The sequence below is a fragment of the Neophocaena asiaeorientalis genome, unplaced genomic scaffold (genome assembly GCF_003031525.2).
Source record: "Neophocaena asiaeorientalis asiaeorientalis breed wild unplaced genomic scaffold, Neophocaena_asiaeorientalis_V1.1 scaffold409, whole genome shotgun sequence".
Lineage (NCBI taxonomy): Eukaryota > Metazoa > Chordata > Mammalia > Artiodactyla > Phocoenidae > Neophocaena > Neophocaena asiaeorientalis.
In genome coordinates this window covers 711516-729454 of record NW_020175208.1, presented here as the reverse complement: position 1 = coordinate 729454, position 17939 = coordinate 711516, and the positions used below count along the sequence as shown (strand labels likewise).

At 39.7% G+C, this 17939-nt stretch overlaps 1 protein-coding gene across 2 annotated transcripts in view; it reads right to left on the bottom strand.

The window, feature by feature from the left end:
• The window catches only part of SACM1L (SAC1 like phosphatidylinositide phosphatase), a 57219-nt gene that overhangs the window by 38037 nt on the left and 1243 nt on the right, over positions 1-17939 (bottom strand). The window contains exon 2 of one of the 2 annotated variants that reach the window (XM_024765256.1): positions 2042-2139. In XM_024765256.1, the coding sequence (XP_024621024.1) occupies positions 2042-2139 (98 nt within the window). Of the gene's footprint in view, positions 1-2041; positions 2140-17939 lie in introns of those variants that run through there. The other variant, XM_024765257.1, reaches the window with a different exon arrangement.

Genomic DNA, 17939 nt, shown 5'->3' with positions numbered 1-17939 from the left:
ACATATTTTGTACAACTCTAGTTTAGGGAATAATGCCCAAAAAGGGGGGGGGGGGTAGGGTCTCCCAGTCAAAGAAACTTATTTTGCTACATCTATACTAACTCTACTCCTTCTCCCAGAGTCACAATGCACAGTAGGAAATTAAAGGCTCTGAGAAAGCCTACAGTAAACGAAAGCTGTTCCACTGTTTAATTCAAAGTTTTCCAAACCTATGTGGCTATAAAATTTTTCTTTCAGTCACAGTTTAATTATCAGCCTGGGACCCATTTTGAAACACTGCTGTGAACTCCAGTCCTGTTTCTTAAAGGCAGTCCTGTTTTTCTAAATAAACTAATTCTGAATAAGGTCTAAAATTCACTTGTTTCTCTCAATAATTCAATTTACTTAGCAATACTATGCCATAATTAATTACCATGAAAAATGGAAATACCAGTGCAGTTTAAAGCTCAGAGAAGATTCTGAATATACTGAGATCATTGATAAACATAAATGTACTACTGATACAGCTGTAAGTTACATTAACTGGAGCATAATAGCAATAACACTATGATAATTCCTAAGACTATGTTGGTTTTTCAGGGAAGAAAAAAAATTCCTCTTTCGGTGGCAATGGTTTGTATTCCCAATGGTAAAAGGAAACTGCCAGAGAAACTGTGATGGACAGCCCCTCATCATCACTAGCTTCAGGTCAAAGTATCTCTTCATGTGTCTACCAATGACTGTTTGCTTATCATTTTTACATCCAAACTATTCAAAACCTTTAGCTTTGTCCACTCAAATGGGTCTGCATTCCCTACTTACAAATAAAATGTCACTGAAAGGACAAAAAATAATTGAAAATACATCCATACTAAAGTTTTTATAAGACACTAGGTGGTAGGGAATTCTCTGGTGGTCCAGCTTCCACTGCCGGAGGCACGGGATGGATCCCTGGTCGGGGAACTAAGATCCTCGTGGCAAGGCCCACCACCCCCAGCCCGCCTCCCCTCCAAAAAAGACACTGGGTTGAATCAATATGTTATAAAGAAGTAGTGGGACTAAATTTCAGAAGTACACTAAGGGTGGTTAAAATCAGTCAGCTATTCTGAGAGAGCAGTCACCAAGCAACAGTCACAGGAAATGCCAAATTATCAAACTAAAACAGCTCTTACTTTATTTGGTCAAAGGAAAAGCTTACCAGAAAAAGCAGACAACCAAGGAAATGGAGATTTATAGTCCTACCTTTCTTACACTTTAGTATCCTATGCAAAATATTTTCATGTTTCACTTAATCCGTTCAAAGGATATTTACCATTTACCGAATGCCTACTCTATGGTTACTCAAATACTGCCCTTCAGAAAAAAATTAATACAGAACACTATCTAGAGGTAAATTTTTAAACATATGAAATTCTAAATGTGATATCACATGATACATTAATTCGTTACCAAAATTACTTCACATTAATCTAGTCAGAAATCAGTGTTCCACACAATTGAAAAACAAGTTGCTTTTCACACCCCAGAGAAGCAAAGCTAAATTATAACTGGATTGATAGATAAGATAGATAGATAAAGCTTAGGAAAATCATTCTGCCTAAAACACAAGTTTTACCCAGTGATGTATATATTATTTTTCATTTATTAAATTATCCTCATAGTCATGAATATTTTCAAAACCAAATCAGCTGTTAACATTCCACACACTTAATGCTAAAACAACTTTCTCACACTCAAATAATTCAAATCTTACAGCTAGAAAGGAACCTAACATACCAACAAAACCAATCCTGTTACGGTATTGATAAGGGAACAAATAAAGAAAGTTTTTAAATCCTTATGAATAGTAAAATGCTACCTAAAATTTTCAAGATCATTTCTCCTTTTCATGAAAAGGAAAAAGTATAAAATTAATGCATAAAAATCAAATGAGGTAGCAAGAATTAAAATTTTCTAAGAAGACACTCAGATATCCACACACTCACATGGATCTCATTAATTTAACTATTGCAACTTAAGTGTAAACTCTTTCTAGACACTTCTAAATCTGGCCATGAAATACCTGAGAGTGTAACTTCTGTGGACACACGGTCGATGATAAGTACATCATCTGCTCCATCATCACAAGCTTCCACATAAAATTTTTCAGGTGTGATATGCCTAAGAAGAAATTTAAAACCATAAATAACGAAGTGAAATGAAGACTTCCAAAAAAACCTGTTATAACAATTGAACAGTGTTTAAATTTGACATCATTGGGCTTCCCTGGTGGCGCATTGGTTGAAAGTCCGCCCGCCGATGCAGGGGACACGGATTTGTGCCCCGGTCCGGGAGGATCCCACATGCCGCGGCGCGGCTGGGCCCGTGAGCCATGGTTGCTGAGCCTGCGCGTCCAGAGCCTGTGCTCCGCAACGGGAGAGGTCACAACAGTGAGAGGCCCGCGTACCGCCAAAAAAAAAAAAAATGACATTTTCCCAGCTTCTGAATAGATAAAGCTATTATGCTGTCCTTATGTGTTCACTGCAACTCTTTTCACCTAATTTAATGCTGATACGGTTTTAATTCGCTGTAAAACTACCACTCTGACTTACGTAAGAAAATCATACTAAAATCTAATTTATACTCAACATGGTGCAGAAGGCAATGTAGCACAGTAGTCAGGAGCACATTCTATGGAACCAGACTGTGCTGTGTGAACTTGGGCATGTTACTCCTCCCCTGTGTTCCTCAGTTCCCTTATCCATAAAATAAGGATAATACCAGACTCATTAAATTGCATTGATGTGAGGATAAAATGAGATACTCTTTGATAAGCATTTAGAACACTTGACACATAGTAACCAAGATTTAAGTATTAGCTAAAAACACTAAGAAACACATTTCCAGGAAATTGTTTAAAATAAACTACTTTAGGGCTTCCCTGGTGGCGCAGTGGTTGAGAGTCCGCCTGCCGATGCAGGGGACACGGGTTCATGACCCGGTCCGGGAAGATCCCACATGCTGCGGAGCAGCTGGGCCCGTGAGCCATGGCCGCTGAGCCTGTGCGTCCAGAGCCTGTGCTCCGCAACGGGAGAGGCCACAGCAGTGAGAGGCCCACGTACCACAAAAAAAATAAATAAATAAACTACTTTAACATTTTTGTATTTTGTTTGAATGCCACTGATGTGTTCTTGAAAAAAAAACCCGCATCCTGCAAACTAAAAAATAAAGGGGGTACAATTAGCAGAGTACTCAATTTATGCAACTTTGTAACCTGAGTCCAAGAAAAATTAACAGTTGGCTCCTCAGGAGGTACGACGGATAACTCCAGGCAAGCAATTCAGCATGGCTGGGGACTGCCTCAGGAAATAACAATCAACAAAAACTAAATAAAGTTAAAATAAAGATTTGCAGGCACTAAAACAATGGAGACTGAGGCTGTTGTTAAGGTGGGCACAGGAGTAAATACAAGTATCTGCCGGGGATTGGTTCCAGATACCAAAATCTGTGGATGCTCAAGTCCCTCATATTAAATGGTGCAGTACAGTCAGCCCTCTGCAACCGTGGATTCAACCAAGTTGGAACCTGCAGGTACGGAACCCGCAGGTATGGAGGGCCTCCAGGAGCTGACCAGAGTTGGGGCGAGAACTAGCTTGTTTGTTTTTCCAGGGACTAATCTCTGCTGTTCTTAAACCACACTTGAAAGAACATCTGTCTGTGCAGCAGCCAATCTGAGGGCTTTTTCCTTTCCTTTTAAATTCTACTCCCTCTGTTCTACTCTTCTTGCCAATGAAAAATCTTATATAATAAACCCACACACCATCACTGACATCATTTCTTTTTTTTTTTTTTTTTTCCGATATGCGGGCCTCTCACTGCTGTGGCCTCTCCCGTTGCGGAGCACACGCTCCGGATGCGCAGGCTCAGCGGCCAAGGCTCACGGGCCCAGCCGCTCCGCGGCATGTGGGATCTTCCCGGACCGGGGCACGAACCCGTATCCCCTGCATCGGCAGGCGGACTCTCAACCACTGCGCCACCAGGGAAGCCCCATCATTTCTTACTTACTGACCATGTATAATCTATTTGGTGTTACAGAAACAAGTCCTGTAGCAGAACAAACTATACTGACCATTTTTGACTTATAAGTTTTTGAGGAATAATCAACCCTTAATTATCCAAATATAACTTACATCCTTTTATGGTTCATCTATCACTAACTTCTTAATATTTCCTCCATGGGGTGGGAATGGGGTATGCCAAGGAAATGAAAGTCAATTTTAATACAAAATAAGAAATGCAACAAAGGAAACAAATCTGCTTCAAATATGGCAGTCTTCAATTCAAACTAAATATATGTTCCTTTTTATTCCTGAATAGTAGTCCACTGTATGGATATATCACAATTTGTTTATCCATTCACTTGCTGATGGACATCTGTGCCATTTCCAGTTTAGGATATTATGAATAAAGCTTCTATGAACATTCTAGTCTTAAGGCAGACATATGCATCCTTTCTCTTGGATGACTACTTAGAAGTGGAATGGCTGGGTCATACTGTAGTTGTATGTTTAACTTGCACAAAGAAGGGAAAACGGGAGTGATTACAGACAAGGAAACTTTTAAGGGTAATGACTGTATTCATTTGATACTGGTGATGGTTTCACAGGTGTAAAATATATCAAAATGTATCAAAGTGCATGCTTTAAATATGTGCAGTTTATTATATGTCAACTATGCTTCAATAAACCTATAAAAAGAGGCAAAGTGAGAGGTCCTGAAACAAACTACAGGAAGTATAAAAAACTTCCAGACAATCTAGTCATAGGATAGTTCACCTCTAGTCTCGAATCATTAAAAAAAAAAAAAAATCCAACACATCAGTCCATATCTGAAGATGTTTTGTGCAAGGGTAAGTTGCACTCCAGGAGTAAGTCAATAAATTTTTTGAAAAGCTACCATGTGCTAAGCATTACACAAGTACTAGGGCCAAGGAGGTAGGTGATAAATAAAAAAACAAGTACCAAATAGAAACAAAAATTTTAAACAAAACGTAGACCTGAAAAACAAGACTTCTTTATAAAAGCCTTTGGAAAAAATTCTTTCTCTAAATCAGAGGGCATTTTATAAGCCTCACTCTTTAGAATCCCTCCACACCCTAACAACCCCCAATCTTTTAAATGCTGTTTAAATGCCTGTGCATCAGATGTCCCACTGCATTTCCAGGTCTTAAACAGGCTCAGGATCTGAAAGAGTCACGTGAAATGCTTTCCTACAATGGGAAATGCTTTCCTACAATGAAGATTTCAATCATGAGAAGGATGTGACAAGTTGTTGGTAGTTCCTGAGATGTTGAGGTCACGTGCAGGGACAGGAGAGTGGCCTCAGGCTGACAGCCAGCAAGAAAACAGGGACCTTAGTCCAACAACCACAAGAAAATGGATTTGGTCAACACCCTGAATGAGCTGGATTCTTCCTCAGAGCCTCCACTATGAAACGTGATTTTAGCCCAGTGAGATTCATATTGGACTTCTGAACGACAGTAACTAAGAGATAATACATTTGTATTGTTTAAAGTTTCTAAGCTTATGGTAATTTGGTACAGCAGCAATAGAAAACTACTACAGTGATCAAATCCCTCCTGGAATGAAATAATCTCCACATTAACCCCTGGCCAAAACACAAAAACACTTTATCTTCCTGGAACAAAACAAAGAGATGTTTCCTTCAATTGAGTTTGATACCTGGTGTGTGAGTTTCTAAGTGATAAAACATTTTAAAAACCATTTTTAATGGAGTGTCTTTAATTTATATTTTATTAAACCAAGGTTTTTTCCTTATGTCTTAACCTAAGTATAAGTAACAATGTTTTCCTGACTGACTAGGATCTTGAACACATCAATTTCTGGGCCATCCTACCAAAAGATGATGCCTTCAAACTCCAGTAACACAGTATGGTGAAAAAATTACAGGTTTTAAGCTCTTACAAACCTGGTTTGAATTCCAACTCCATGCTTACTTGTATGAGTCCCTGAACAAACACTGAACTTCCCAGCTCAGCTTTCTCTCTATTAAAAAGTGGTAAGTGATCGGTGAGGGTAAATGAGAGAATATGTGTGACATGCCTGGCACTAAGAAGAGACTCCACGAAATGGCGGCATTATTTTTTTTACTAAATGACCTCAGACCACTGAGCTTTAGTTTTCTCTTCTGCTGTCTCAGTCTCTTGACAAAGCCATCACCACTGCTCCTACTCAGCCGCTTTAGTTTTACATTTGAGACAAAGGCTGATGAATGCTACACAGTTCTGACCACGAGTGAAGTCCCTGGGTTTTATTATATCCATCTTCTTCATATTGCTCAGGGCCCTAAGCTCTTCTAAATTCACAGCTGTATTTGGGGAGGGGGAAGCTACCACAGTTTACTTCACACAAATAGTGTTACTTCTTTAATAACTAATGTTATTCTTAATATAAGAGATGATTATCAACATACAATCTCAGAAATCAAATTCCTCCACTTTTTCAATACAGTGGACAAAAACACAAAGCTTGCATCTAAATGAACAGCCAGTAGAGAAATGCATACTGTGTTCCCTCAATAACTCCACCCTCTTATACTTTGACTTCTTGTATCTATATACAGTAGGTCCTCCTTATCCATGGGTTCCACAAGGGTGGATTCAACCAACAGTGGATTGAAAATACTCAAGAAAAAAAAATTCCAGAAAGTTCCAAAAAAGCAAAACTAGAATTTGCTGAACACCAGCATAACATTTACATTGTATTTACAACCATTTACATAGTATTTACATTGTATTTGCAACTATTTACATAACATTTACATTGTATTAGGTATTATAATATAGAGATGATTTCAAATATACAGGAGGATGTACATAGGTTATAAGTAAACACTACGCCACTTATATACGGAACTTGAGCATCCTTGAATTTTGGTAACTGACGGGGCCCTAAAACCAATGTATTTAAGCTTCTCACCTGCAAAACTTCTACCATAAAAATAAATTATTTGAATGAAGTCAATGAATTTAAAAAAATCATACTTGTTTCCATATACAAGTTTTGGTGTGTTACCTAACAGATACCTTTGAGTCAGTGAAATTTATTATAAAATCAAATATTTATAAGAGCAGAAAAATTATTAAAATTTTAATATGTATAATTATGTAAAAAATATATATAAATACATAAATAAATATATTTCAAAATATACATGGAACAAAAAGTATCCCTAATATAAGCAATTAAAAAATTTTTCCCAACTTGACATTTAAATTTAAAACTGATCTGGAAGGGTGTGGAACACTGAAAAAATACATACATCTTGGGGACTTCCCTGGCTGAGCAGTGGTTAAGCATACACCTGCCAATGCAGGGGACACGGGTTCGAGCCCTGGTCTGGGAAGATCCCACATGCCGCGGAGCAACTAAGCCCATGAGCCATAACGACTGAGCCCGCACACCTAGAGCTCGTGCTCCACGACAAGAAGCCACTGCAATGAGAAGCCAACGCACCACAACGAAGAGTAGCCCCTGCCCGCCACAACTAGAGAAAGCCCACACACTGCAATGAAGACCCAATGCAGCTGCAAATCAACTTATTTTTTTTAATATATATATACATCTTGAATTAAGACTTTAAATCATATACAAAAAATATACAGCCACAGAAATAGTTACATTCCTAATAATCGCAGTCAAAGTTAATAACCTCACTATGTGTTCAAAATCCTTAAAATTACAAAGTTAGAAATGAAAATTTCTTTTATATGAAGGTGAAATATACTATATATAACACTTCCAGTCTGGCTAGGTACATGTGAAATGAGAAGATCAACAAATTAGCTTTGTAATCGAAGTAGAATGAAATGAATTTCCAAGAGTGAAAACCCTCCAGAGAAAAAGCCTTGATATTCTTTCAGAAGATGGAATCTGGGTAGTACCAAGAGGTGGGTGCAGGCTGTAGGGCAGATACTAGTCATTCAAATGCAGGTGTGGAAGAAGAAAAGTGCTTAGAAATGGGCTAATTAAGTTACTACAGAATCTAACTGCCTATGGGGTGAGAGCCAACAAAGTAAGCAGACTCCAGCTGTAGAGTGCTGAAAAGCCTCAAGAACTAAGGACTTGGGTTGGGGATGAGGTGGGGCAGTGAGATTAACTGCAGGGTTGGGGGTAAGAGTAAGGTGGTTCAAAGTCTGTGTAAGGAACAATCAGATCCCTACCCAAACCTAGAGTCCAGGTACCTCCCTAACCATATGATTTAATGCTTACAGCAGTTCAACAAGAGAAGACCTGAACTCCAGAAACCAGGCACAGCTGAGGACCACAGTGAGTCAAGTAAAGTCTGGAGACACAGAGAAGGTCTGCTTACAGATTGGGAAAATCATCCACCCTCTTCCTCTGCCAGGTTCCCAGAAGGCTAAAAGCCAAGCATCCCACTCCCCCAACTCCCGAAAGAACTATGAATACTGTCTCTGAAGAAACTTACTAGCCCAAAAGACAAGACCTGCAAATGCTGACATTTAGGGCACCTCCCCCAAAGAAACAGTTGAGTTCCTGCACAATCACTCTAGCGAAGGCCACCAATTGACAAATCCTGACCCACAAACAGACCCTTCCAATCCATTTTTTAGTGCCTCATTCTCAAACATGAAATGACAACCGAGGATCACCAGATATTTGAGCTAAGCTTCCATCACAGAAGACACAGAACGAAACAAAGAGAAAAATAACTTTGGGTAAACAAACTATGCTGAGAACAGAATAAAACTTCAAAACACATTTATAACTGGTAGCCTGAGAGAGAAGACATTGCACTCATGAAACAAAAATACCAAAAAGAAGGAGGGGGAGGGGGGGAGAAGGAGATTCAGCAAGCAAGAATATGTTTTTGGACTGACGGCAGAAATAATTATTTGAATATTCAGTAGAAGGACTGGAAAATAAAACTGAAGAACTCTCCTTGAGAACAGAATAAAAAGATAAGAGCTGTAAAACGGAAAAGCATAGGAAGGAAGAAAGGGGGAGATGGAAAGAGACAGGAGGGGGAGAGAAGACAGGAAGAAAGAGAGGGGTACAATCCAGGATGTTCAGCATCCACTTAGCAGGAATTCCAGGAGAGTACACAAGAAAAAAATTTATCAAAGAAATAGTGCAAAAACAAAGAAGAAACCTCAAGCCAAAGGACAAGTTTCCAGATGTAAAAGGCCCACCAAATATATGAAACACACACACACACACAGAGGCACATTAAGTGTAAAACTCAAAATACCATAGAGATACAATCCCAAAGTTTCCAGAAAAAAAAAAAACTAAGAAAGAAGTGCTGAAATATTCAACAGCCACACTATTGGATTATTCAACAGCAACACATTGGACTATTCAACAGCAAGGTCTTTAAAATTCTGAAGGATAATAATTTCTGGGAATTCTCTACTTAGTCACACTAACAAATAAACGTGAGGACAGAATGAAAGCATTTTCAGATGTGCAATATCTCAAAAGATACTTCTCTTTCACTCTTCCTTGGAAAGAAGGAAAAGTTGTTTCATCGACACGGAGTAAATCAAGTTAGACTTGGAATTCAAAACAGGAGAGAGGTAAAAGAAATTCTCATGATGATGGTTAATGCAACAGGCCTAAAGAACAGACAGTCCAGATTAAAGGAGAGGGGATAGGGCTCCTGGAGGTAAGCCTCACAGAAGAAGATGAATTGACAGTTACCATCTGCAGAGGAGTTTTACTGCTGTCCCAGAGACTGAAGATTAATTAGCAACAGGTACATTAAAGAAAAGTCAAGCAAACTTTTTAATTCAAGGAAAAACAAAGCATTTTTATAAGGAAATGTAATTATAATACATTACTGACTTCCTTTGAGTCATACCTACACAACCATAATAATGTGAACACTGAATAACCACACTGAGAGGAGAAAAGGAAGAGAGGTATAAAAGCTAAATTCTCATCTTCTGAAGTAAAAAGTCATCGTATGACTGAAACTGAAAAACAAATCAGGAAATAGCAGTATAAGCATGTTGTTTAGAAGTGTAAAGCAAAATACCAGAAGAAACTGCTTAAAAACATGAAAATACTGGGACTTCCCTGATGATCCAGCGGGTAAGACTCCACGCTCCCAATGCAGGGGGCCCGGGTTCAATCACTTGTCAGGGAACTATATCCCGCATTCTGCAACTAAGAGTTCACATGCCACAACGAAGAGTTCACATGCCACAACTAAGAGTCTGCATGCCACAACTAAGACCCAGCACAACCTAAATAAATAAACATTGTAAAAAAATGAAAGTATTGATAGATGCCTCTGGGACAGTGGGAGTTGGGAGTGCTGAAAAGTGCTCTTTTAATATTTAAGCTTTGTGTTACTTAGCTTTAAACCATATACTCAGATTATAATAAAAATTAAGCTTAAAAAGGTGTTAAAAGAACAAAAATAAGAGTAATTGTGGATCAAGGTAAAGAGTTCTATCTAGCCTAAGGGCTCTGGGACCTTTGCTGGGTCTTACCTCTCAGAGAGATGTTGCTAGAATCTAAGTTGCTGGTGCTGCCACCAGGCTGCTCTGATAAATGTTATTGAAAATGGCTTAAGAATTGGAGCAAGAATTGGAGATATGAACAGAGACTGCCAGCTAATCAACATTTCTAAGACTAATTACAAGTAATCGCTCTAATTCATCCAACTAATAACAGCAAGTGTCATCCCAACTCAGCTATCTACATATGCCTTTGCTGCCTTCCTCTTCTCCTTTCCCTCCTTCCATTTCCCACCATTGTTTAATTGGCCTTAATACTGATCTGAAGTGTGTTTTATGTAATAAATTTTATTCTGTAAGCTTTATGCTCCCAGGTTTCATTTCAAAAGCTCATGAAATTAACTTTAACTCTCTAGCACTTACAGTCAGAAACACTTGAGTAAACATTCAGGGTATAATTTTTGCTGGGGTTATGGTTTTATTGTTATTTTTGTTTTTAAATCTTCACCAGGGACTTCCCTGGTGGCGCAGTGGTTAAGAATCCGCCTGCCAATGCAGGGGACATGGGTTCGACCCCTGGTCTGGGAAGATCCCACATGCCGCAGAGCAACTAAGCCCATGCGCCACAACTACTGACCCTGCGTGACACAACTACTGAAGCCCGTGCGCCTACAGCCCGAGCTCTGCAACAAGCCACCACAATGAGAAGCCCGCACACCACAACAAAGAGTAGACCCCACTCGCCTTAACTAGAGAAAGCCTGCACACAGCAATGAAGATCCAACAACAAAGACCCGATGCAGCCACAAATAAATAAATTTATTTATTTATTAAAAAAAAAATCTTCACCAAACAGGCTACCAAGCCTCTGCAGACAAGGACTCTAAGTTTATCCATTCCCATTGGTATTCTCACACAAGATAGTAAAAGCTCAATTTTCTTAGAGAATAGAACATAATTAGTCAGAAGACACATACATTAAGTTGTTATTTCTATATGGCCCTTAACTAATGTTTTCTTTGGCTCAGTGACAGAATAAACGGAATTTTAAAAATTGTTTCTTTTCTCTTAGCTAAGGAAAGATCATGAGAGGTCAAATTTTAACTGGATTTGAAGTTATACTGTAACTTATAAGAAGAGAAAGAGGAAGCAGGGTGTTCTCTAAATAGAAAGTCTACAAAGTATCACTAACACCAAGTTCTGCCTGGAGTTTTTCCAAAATTAACCAGTCAACAGGCTCTGCTAAGTTCTCAATGTAATAAGTACATGGAAACCAAGACAGAAGACTCAGTGATGAACAAATATCTAGGCAAAATCTTCTCCCTGTTGCAAAAAGAATGGCCCTCAACTGGTGTGATGTTTCTCATTTCAGTAAAACTCTCTCACATTACTTATTTATGAAATAGATCTTAGAAGTTAAAGAAATTCCCTCCAAGAAGATTATCTGGTCATTAACTATGCTGTTGATATCAAATCTCTAAAGTTCAAAGTAATACTGTATACTACAATAAACTGGTGAGGTTATCAGAATCCAATAGGTATCAACTATTAACTAACAGAACAGGAATACTACCTAGTTTCTTTCAAGACAGGGGATTTGATATCAACCCAGAGTCCTAGTTTCTGTTAAGATGACACATATTTTGGAAGATATATCAAAATAGGCATGAGCTTGCACTCTCTCTTCTTGATCCCAGAGACCATGGACTTCAAAGCCTATTAAGCTTTGAAAATAAAGGCCCATGGAGATGTGTGGCCAAGATGGCAGAGCAGGAAGACCTTGGCCTCACCTCTTCCCACAGGCACACCAAATTACAGCTCTTTACAGAGCAACTACTGATGAGAAAAACTGGAAGACTAGCAGAAGAGATCTTCTACAACTAAAGATATAAAAAAGGAACAACAAAACGGGCAGGAGGGGAGGAGAGCCAGTGTAACCAAGACCCATACCACAGTGGGGGCGACCCACAAATGGGAGGATAATTACAACTGCAGAGGCTCTCCCCAAGGGGCGAGGGGTCCAGCCTCACATCGGGCTCTCCAGCTCGGGGTTCCTACATCAGAAAGATGAGCCCCTAGAATGTTTGGCTTTGAAGGCCAGTGGAACTTACTTTCAGAAGAGCCAAAGGGCTGTGGGAAATAAGAGACTCCACTCTTAAAGGACACACACAAAATCTCACATGCTCCAGGACCCAGGACCGAAGCAAAAATATGAAAGGAGCCTAGGTCAGATTCACCTGCTGATCCTGGAGAGGCAGGAGGCAACTGGCTCACCCTGGGGACAAAGATGGTGGCAGCCATCTTTAGAAGCTCACTCTACCACAAGGACACTGGGGGTGGCAAGTGCCATTTTGGAGTCCTCCTTCTAGCTTACTAGCACAAGGACCTGGCCCCACCCACTGCCTACACTGGCTCCATCAGCATCAGTACCAGGGACACCTCAGGCCAATCAACTAGCCAGGCAGAGACACAGCCCTACCTACCCACCAGCAGACATGCTCTCTTATGCCCCAAGACCCAGCCCTGTCCACCAAAGGGCACAGGACCACCCCTAGACACCAGGGTCCCAGTACTAGCCCCAGGATCCTGCCACCAGAGACCCTGGGACCCAGCTCAGCCCACCAGTGGGCTGGCACTAGCCCTAGGACCAGCCTCACCCACTCATGTGTAGGCACCAACCCTGGGATGCCCTAGGTCCCTGCCCCACACACCAGTGGAGAGACAACAGCCCCAAGACCACCGCAGTCCCACAGCCTGCCATATCAGGACCGAGCCCAGCCCCCTGGGCCCGGGCTCTGCCCACCAGCAGGCCAACACGAGCTCTGGGACACCATGAGCTCTGCAGCCAGTGGATATAGCCAGTAAAATCACCTACATCCACAATAAGTAGTTAAGGGATACACGAAACAAAAAGATATAAAAGATGATATCAAAAGAGTAAACATGCGGGGCAAGGAGGAGGAGAGGAGCAAAAATGCAGGGTTGTTAAAATGTGTCTGATGTAAGAGATCAGCAGCTTAAAATAATCATAGACAGACAGACTGCTATATATAAACCTCACTGTAACCACAAACCAAAAATCTATAAGATATACACATTAACAAAAAGAAAGAACTTCTTTCAAGTGCACATGGAACATTCTCCAGGACAGCGTGCTTGGAAAACGAGATTGCTACATGCAAAATAATCAAAATGGACTACTCTCTCACACTATGCACAAAAGTAAATTCAAAATGGATTAAAGACTTAAACGTAAGACCTGAAACCATAAAACCTCTAGAAGAAAACAGAGGCAGGATGCTTTCTGACATCAGTCTTAGTAATATTTTTTTTGGATATGTCTCCTCAGGCAAGGGAAACAAAAGCAAAAATAAACAAAAGTAACTACATCAAACTAAAAAGCTTTTGCACAGTGAAGGAAACTATCAATAAAACAAAAAGGCAGCCTACTGACTGGGAGAAGATATTTTCAAATGATACATCTGATAAGGAGTTAATATCCAAAATATTGAAAGAACTCAAACAACTCAAGATCCAAAAAAAAAATGAACAGGGACTTCCCTGGTGGTGCAGTGGTTAAGAATCCGCCTGCCAATTCAGGGGACATGGGTTCGAGCCCTGGTCCCACATGCTGCAGAGCAACTAAGCCCGTGCACCACAACTATTGAGCCTGAGCTCTAGAGCCTGCGAGCCACAACTACTGAGCTCTCATGCCACAACTACTGAAGCCCGCGTGCCTAGAGCCTGTGCTCCGCAACAAAAGAAGCCACTGCAATGAGAAGTACACGTGCAGCAACTAGAGAAAGCCCGTGCGCAGCAGTGAAGACCCAAAGCAGCCAAAAATAAATTAAAAAATAAATAAAGTTTTAAAAAAAATGAACAACATGAGTAAAACATGGGCAGAGGATCTGAACAGACATTTTTCCAAAGAAGATATTCAGATGGCCAATAGGCACATGAAAAGATGCTCAACACCACTAATCATGAAGGAAATGCAAATCAAAACCACGATGAGATACCACCTCTCACCTGTCAGAATGGCTATTATCAAAAAGACAACAAATACAATAAGTGTTGGCGACAATGTCAAGAAAAGGGAACACTGCACCGTTGGTAAGTTAGGGCAGCCACTATGGAAAAGAGTATGGCACTTCCTCAAAAAATTAAAAATGGAACTACCATATGATCCAGCAATTCCATTCCTAATTATCTACAGAAAACAAAACACAAATTAGAAAAGATATACGTACCTTTATGTTCAATGCAACACTGTTTACAAAAGCCAAGATATGGAAGCAACCCAAGTGCCCATCAATAGATGAATGGATAAAAAACATGTATGAGATACACACACACACACACCCCCACACACACACACACCCCCACACACACACACACCCCCACACACACACACACCCCCACACACACACACACCCCCACACACACACACACACACACACACACACACCAGAATATTACTCAGCCATAACAAAGCAATGAAATCTTGCCATTTGCAACAACCAATGGACCGACAGGGTATTATGCTAAGTAAAATAAGTCAGAAAGAGAAAGACAAACACTGTATGATTTTACCTATACATGGAATCTAAAAAACAAGTGAACAAACAAAACAGAAGCAGAGTTAGAGTTACAGAGAACAGAGGGTCGCCGGAGTGGAGGTAGGTAGGGAAAGGAAAGGAATAGGTGAGGGAGATTAAAAGGTACAAACTTCCAGTTATAAAACATAGTAAATGAGTCAAGGGTATGAAACGTACACTGTGGAGATACAGTCAATAACTATGTAATATCTTCGTATGATGACATATCATAACAAGACTTATCATGGTGACCATTTTTAAATGTACAAAAATACCAAATCACTATCTTGTGTACCAAGAATTAACATAGCATTGTAGGTCAATTACACTTCAAAAACAAACTCAAAGAAAAGAGATGAGGTGGAATTGGATGAAGGCAGTCAAGAAGAGAGATGTGTGAGTAATCTGAATGTTCACTGGACTGTATAAACTACATATATCTTCATCACAGAATTGCTTAGTTTATATCCGTCCTCAGGATTCTATCACCTCTCCCTTGGCTGACCTCACAGCTATGACAATGTTTTAAAAAGAAAGTCCATTCTTAACTGAAGAAACAATGTTTCTTCAGATAGAAGCTGCAACCTGATTCACTTTCTGCCTTATACTTTTTTCACCTGACCTTTAAAAGGAAAAAAAAATGCTTTAAAGGTTTCCAATCATGGATTTCTGTTAATTGTCTTGCAATTTCAAACTTATCACTGTTTGACATTACAAAGGCTTACACAAATGATTTTAAATGAAAAAAGGAGTTGCAAAATAGGAATATTAAGAACTGCCTGGATGTTTAAATCAATATTGTTTTCTACATCAAAAATCCATAATGAACATGTCAATTATTTTCAGTTGTTAAGTAACTCATTTCTATACCATGTCCGAGGACTACTGGAAAGTTCTTTTCATTTACTTAGGTGATCCACTGAGGACCTGCAATGCACCAGGCTTTACGTTAGGAACTGAGGACTAGAGAAGAAATCAATGTTAAGGTGTTTCTAATATGTTCTACATATTTGTAACCTAGTTGGAGAAACAAAGTATTTATTAATGACTTCATCATTTCTAGGCAGCAAAGTGAGTGGTTCAAACAGTGCTATGGCTCGATCATTCTTTCAGTCCTCGTGTCCATCAGACAGTAAGTACACTGCTAACGAATCATAAGAGACAGAATGTGAAAACTCATGTAGACGTTTGGTGTCTAGTTCCTGTGACAGTAGACTGTTATGGGAGCTCAGTGAAGGAAAAGACATTGGAAAAAAGGCTTCGCAGAGACAAGGAGTATCTGTTAAGTATGCTGGCTTCATCTATGCTCTTTCAGTCCTTATAATACTGTGAAGTAGAAACGTTCCCATTTTACAGATGAAAACCCCATTCAGAGAGATTAAGTAACATGGTCAGGACACACAGCAAATAGCAGGTGAATCTAAGTCTAAATAAATCTAAGTCTGTTCTGACTTAAAAAACCAGAGTTGTCTCGGCTCTACCATAGATGTGATCAGCATGTAAAGAGGGGAAGAGAGGAAGAAAACATTCTGGATAGAAAGATCAAAATAAGCCCAAGCTTGAAGCAAAAAGAGGGTGGCCAAGTCTGGTGAAAGGGAAAAAAAAGAAGAAAAAAAAGCACTGGGCAGTTACGGGAAATAAGGTTAGGGGATAGACTGTGAAGAGGCTAGAATACAGGTGGCTAAGAAATGTGGGCTTATTCCTGTAAGTCAATAAAATGGAACTGGAGATTGTAAGCGGGACAGTAGAGGATGAAACTTAGGGCATTAGGAAGGTGAACACCACAGGACAGAGATGGACTAGAAAAAATGTATGGCATAACACAGAACAAATTTTTAAAATCCCAAGCACTTCGATATTTAAATAAACCCAATAACAATACTTTCATAATACAATAATCAAACTATCTCTTGTACGGATCTTCCTTAAAACATATCTCTAGGCACTTTTACAAATGGCCATTATGTCCTATAATTCTTATATGGATCAGAAACCACTTCCACCTCCAATGCATCTAAAAAAGAATACACCTTAGGTCGGAGGCCACATTTTAAAACCACGCCTCAGAGCAGCAAGGGCCAAACGAAATGAGCAGAGACTCCAACTCACAAACTCCTTGGCAAAGAAAAACAAAGTTGTAAAAAAGTTGTATCTTCATTTACAGGAGCATTTAGAACTATTTTTTTTCAGGGAAAAAAGTTAAGCACTGAAAAATTAGAGAATGACTTTCATATAACCCCAGATTTACTTTCTCCCCCAAACAAATTTATAGTTTCCACTTCTCACAAAAATCAATACAAAAGCATCAGCGTCACCACTTCAGTGCCAAATTTCCTTTCTCTTTTATGGATATAGAGCTTTTTTTTTTTTTTTAAGGTCTGGACTAGTGTATTTATTGCCTCCTTGGCAGTTATCATCATAACTCTCAAGTTCTCCATCCCATTCAATCTTTGCCACAGGAAAATTCGATTGCATTTCGTAACCTAACGCTGAGCGGCAATCAAGCCAAGGCTCCATATTTCTTAAACACAACTGAGACCTGGTGTAGGATCACATTAAAACCCTTTAGTGACTATCAGGTAGACAACAATAACCTAATTAGCCAACACAGCACACGTGACACTGGCCCCGCCAGTACCTCAGTCAAAGACACTTTCCTAGACTCATTCACCAACAAGGTGATCACCCTGTGATGGGGAACCGGGAGAGAATAAGGAAATCTAACAAGGAAAATATGGAGGGAAGTGTGCAGCTGGGGTTTTTCAAGGGAATTACAGTGAAGATAAGTGGTGAGGGGGGTGGGCTGAGGAAAAAGTAATCTTCTTTTATGCAAAACATCTGATGTCGAGATGGCCTCACTTCCAATTCTGCAGCCC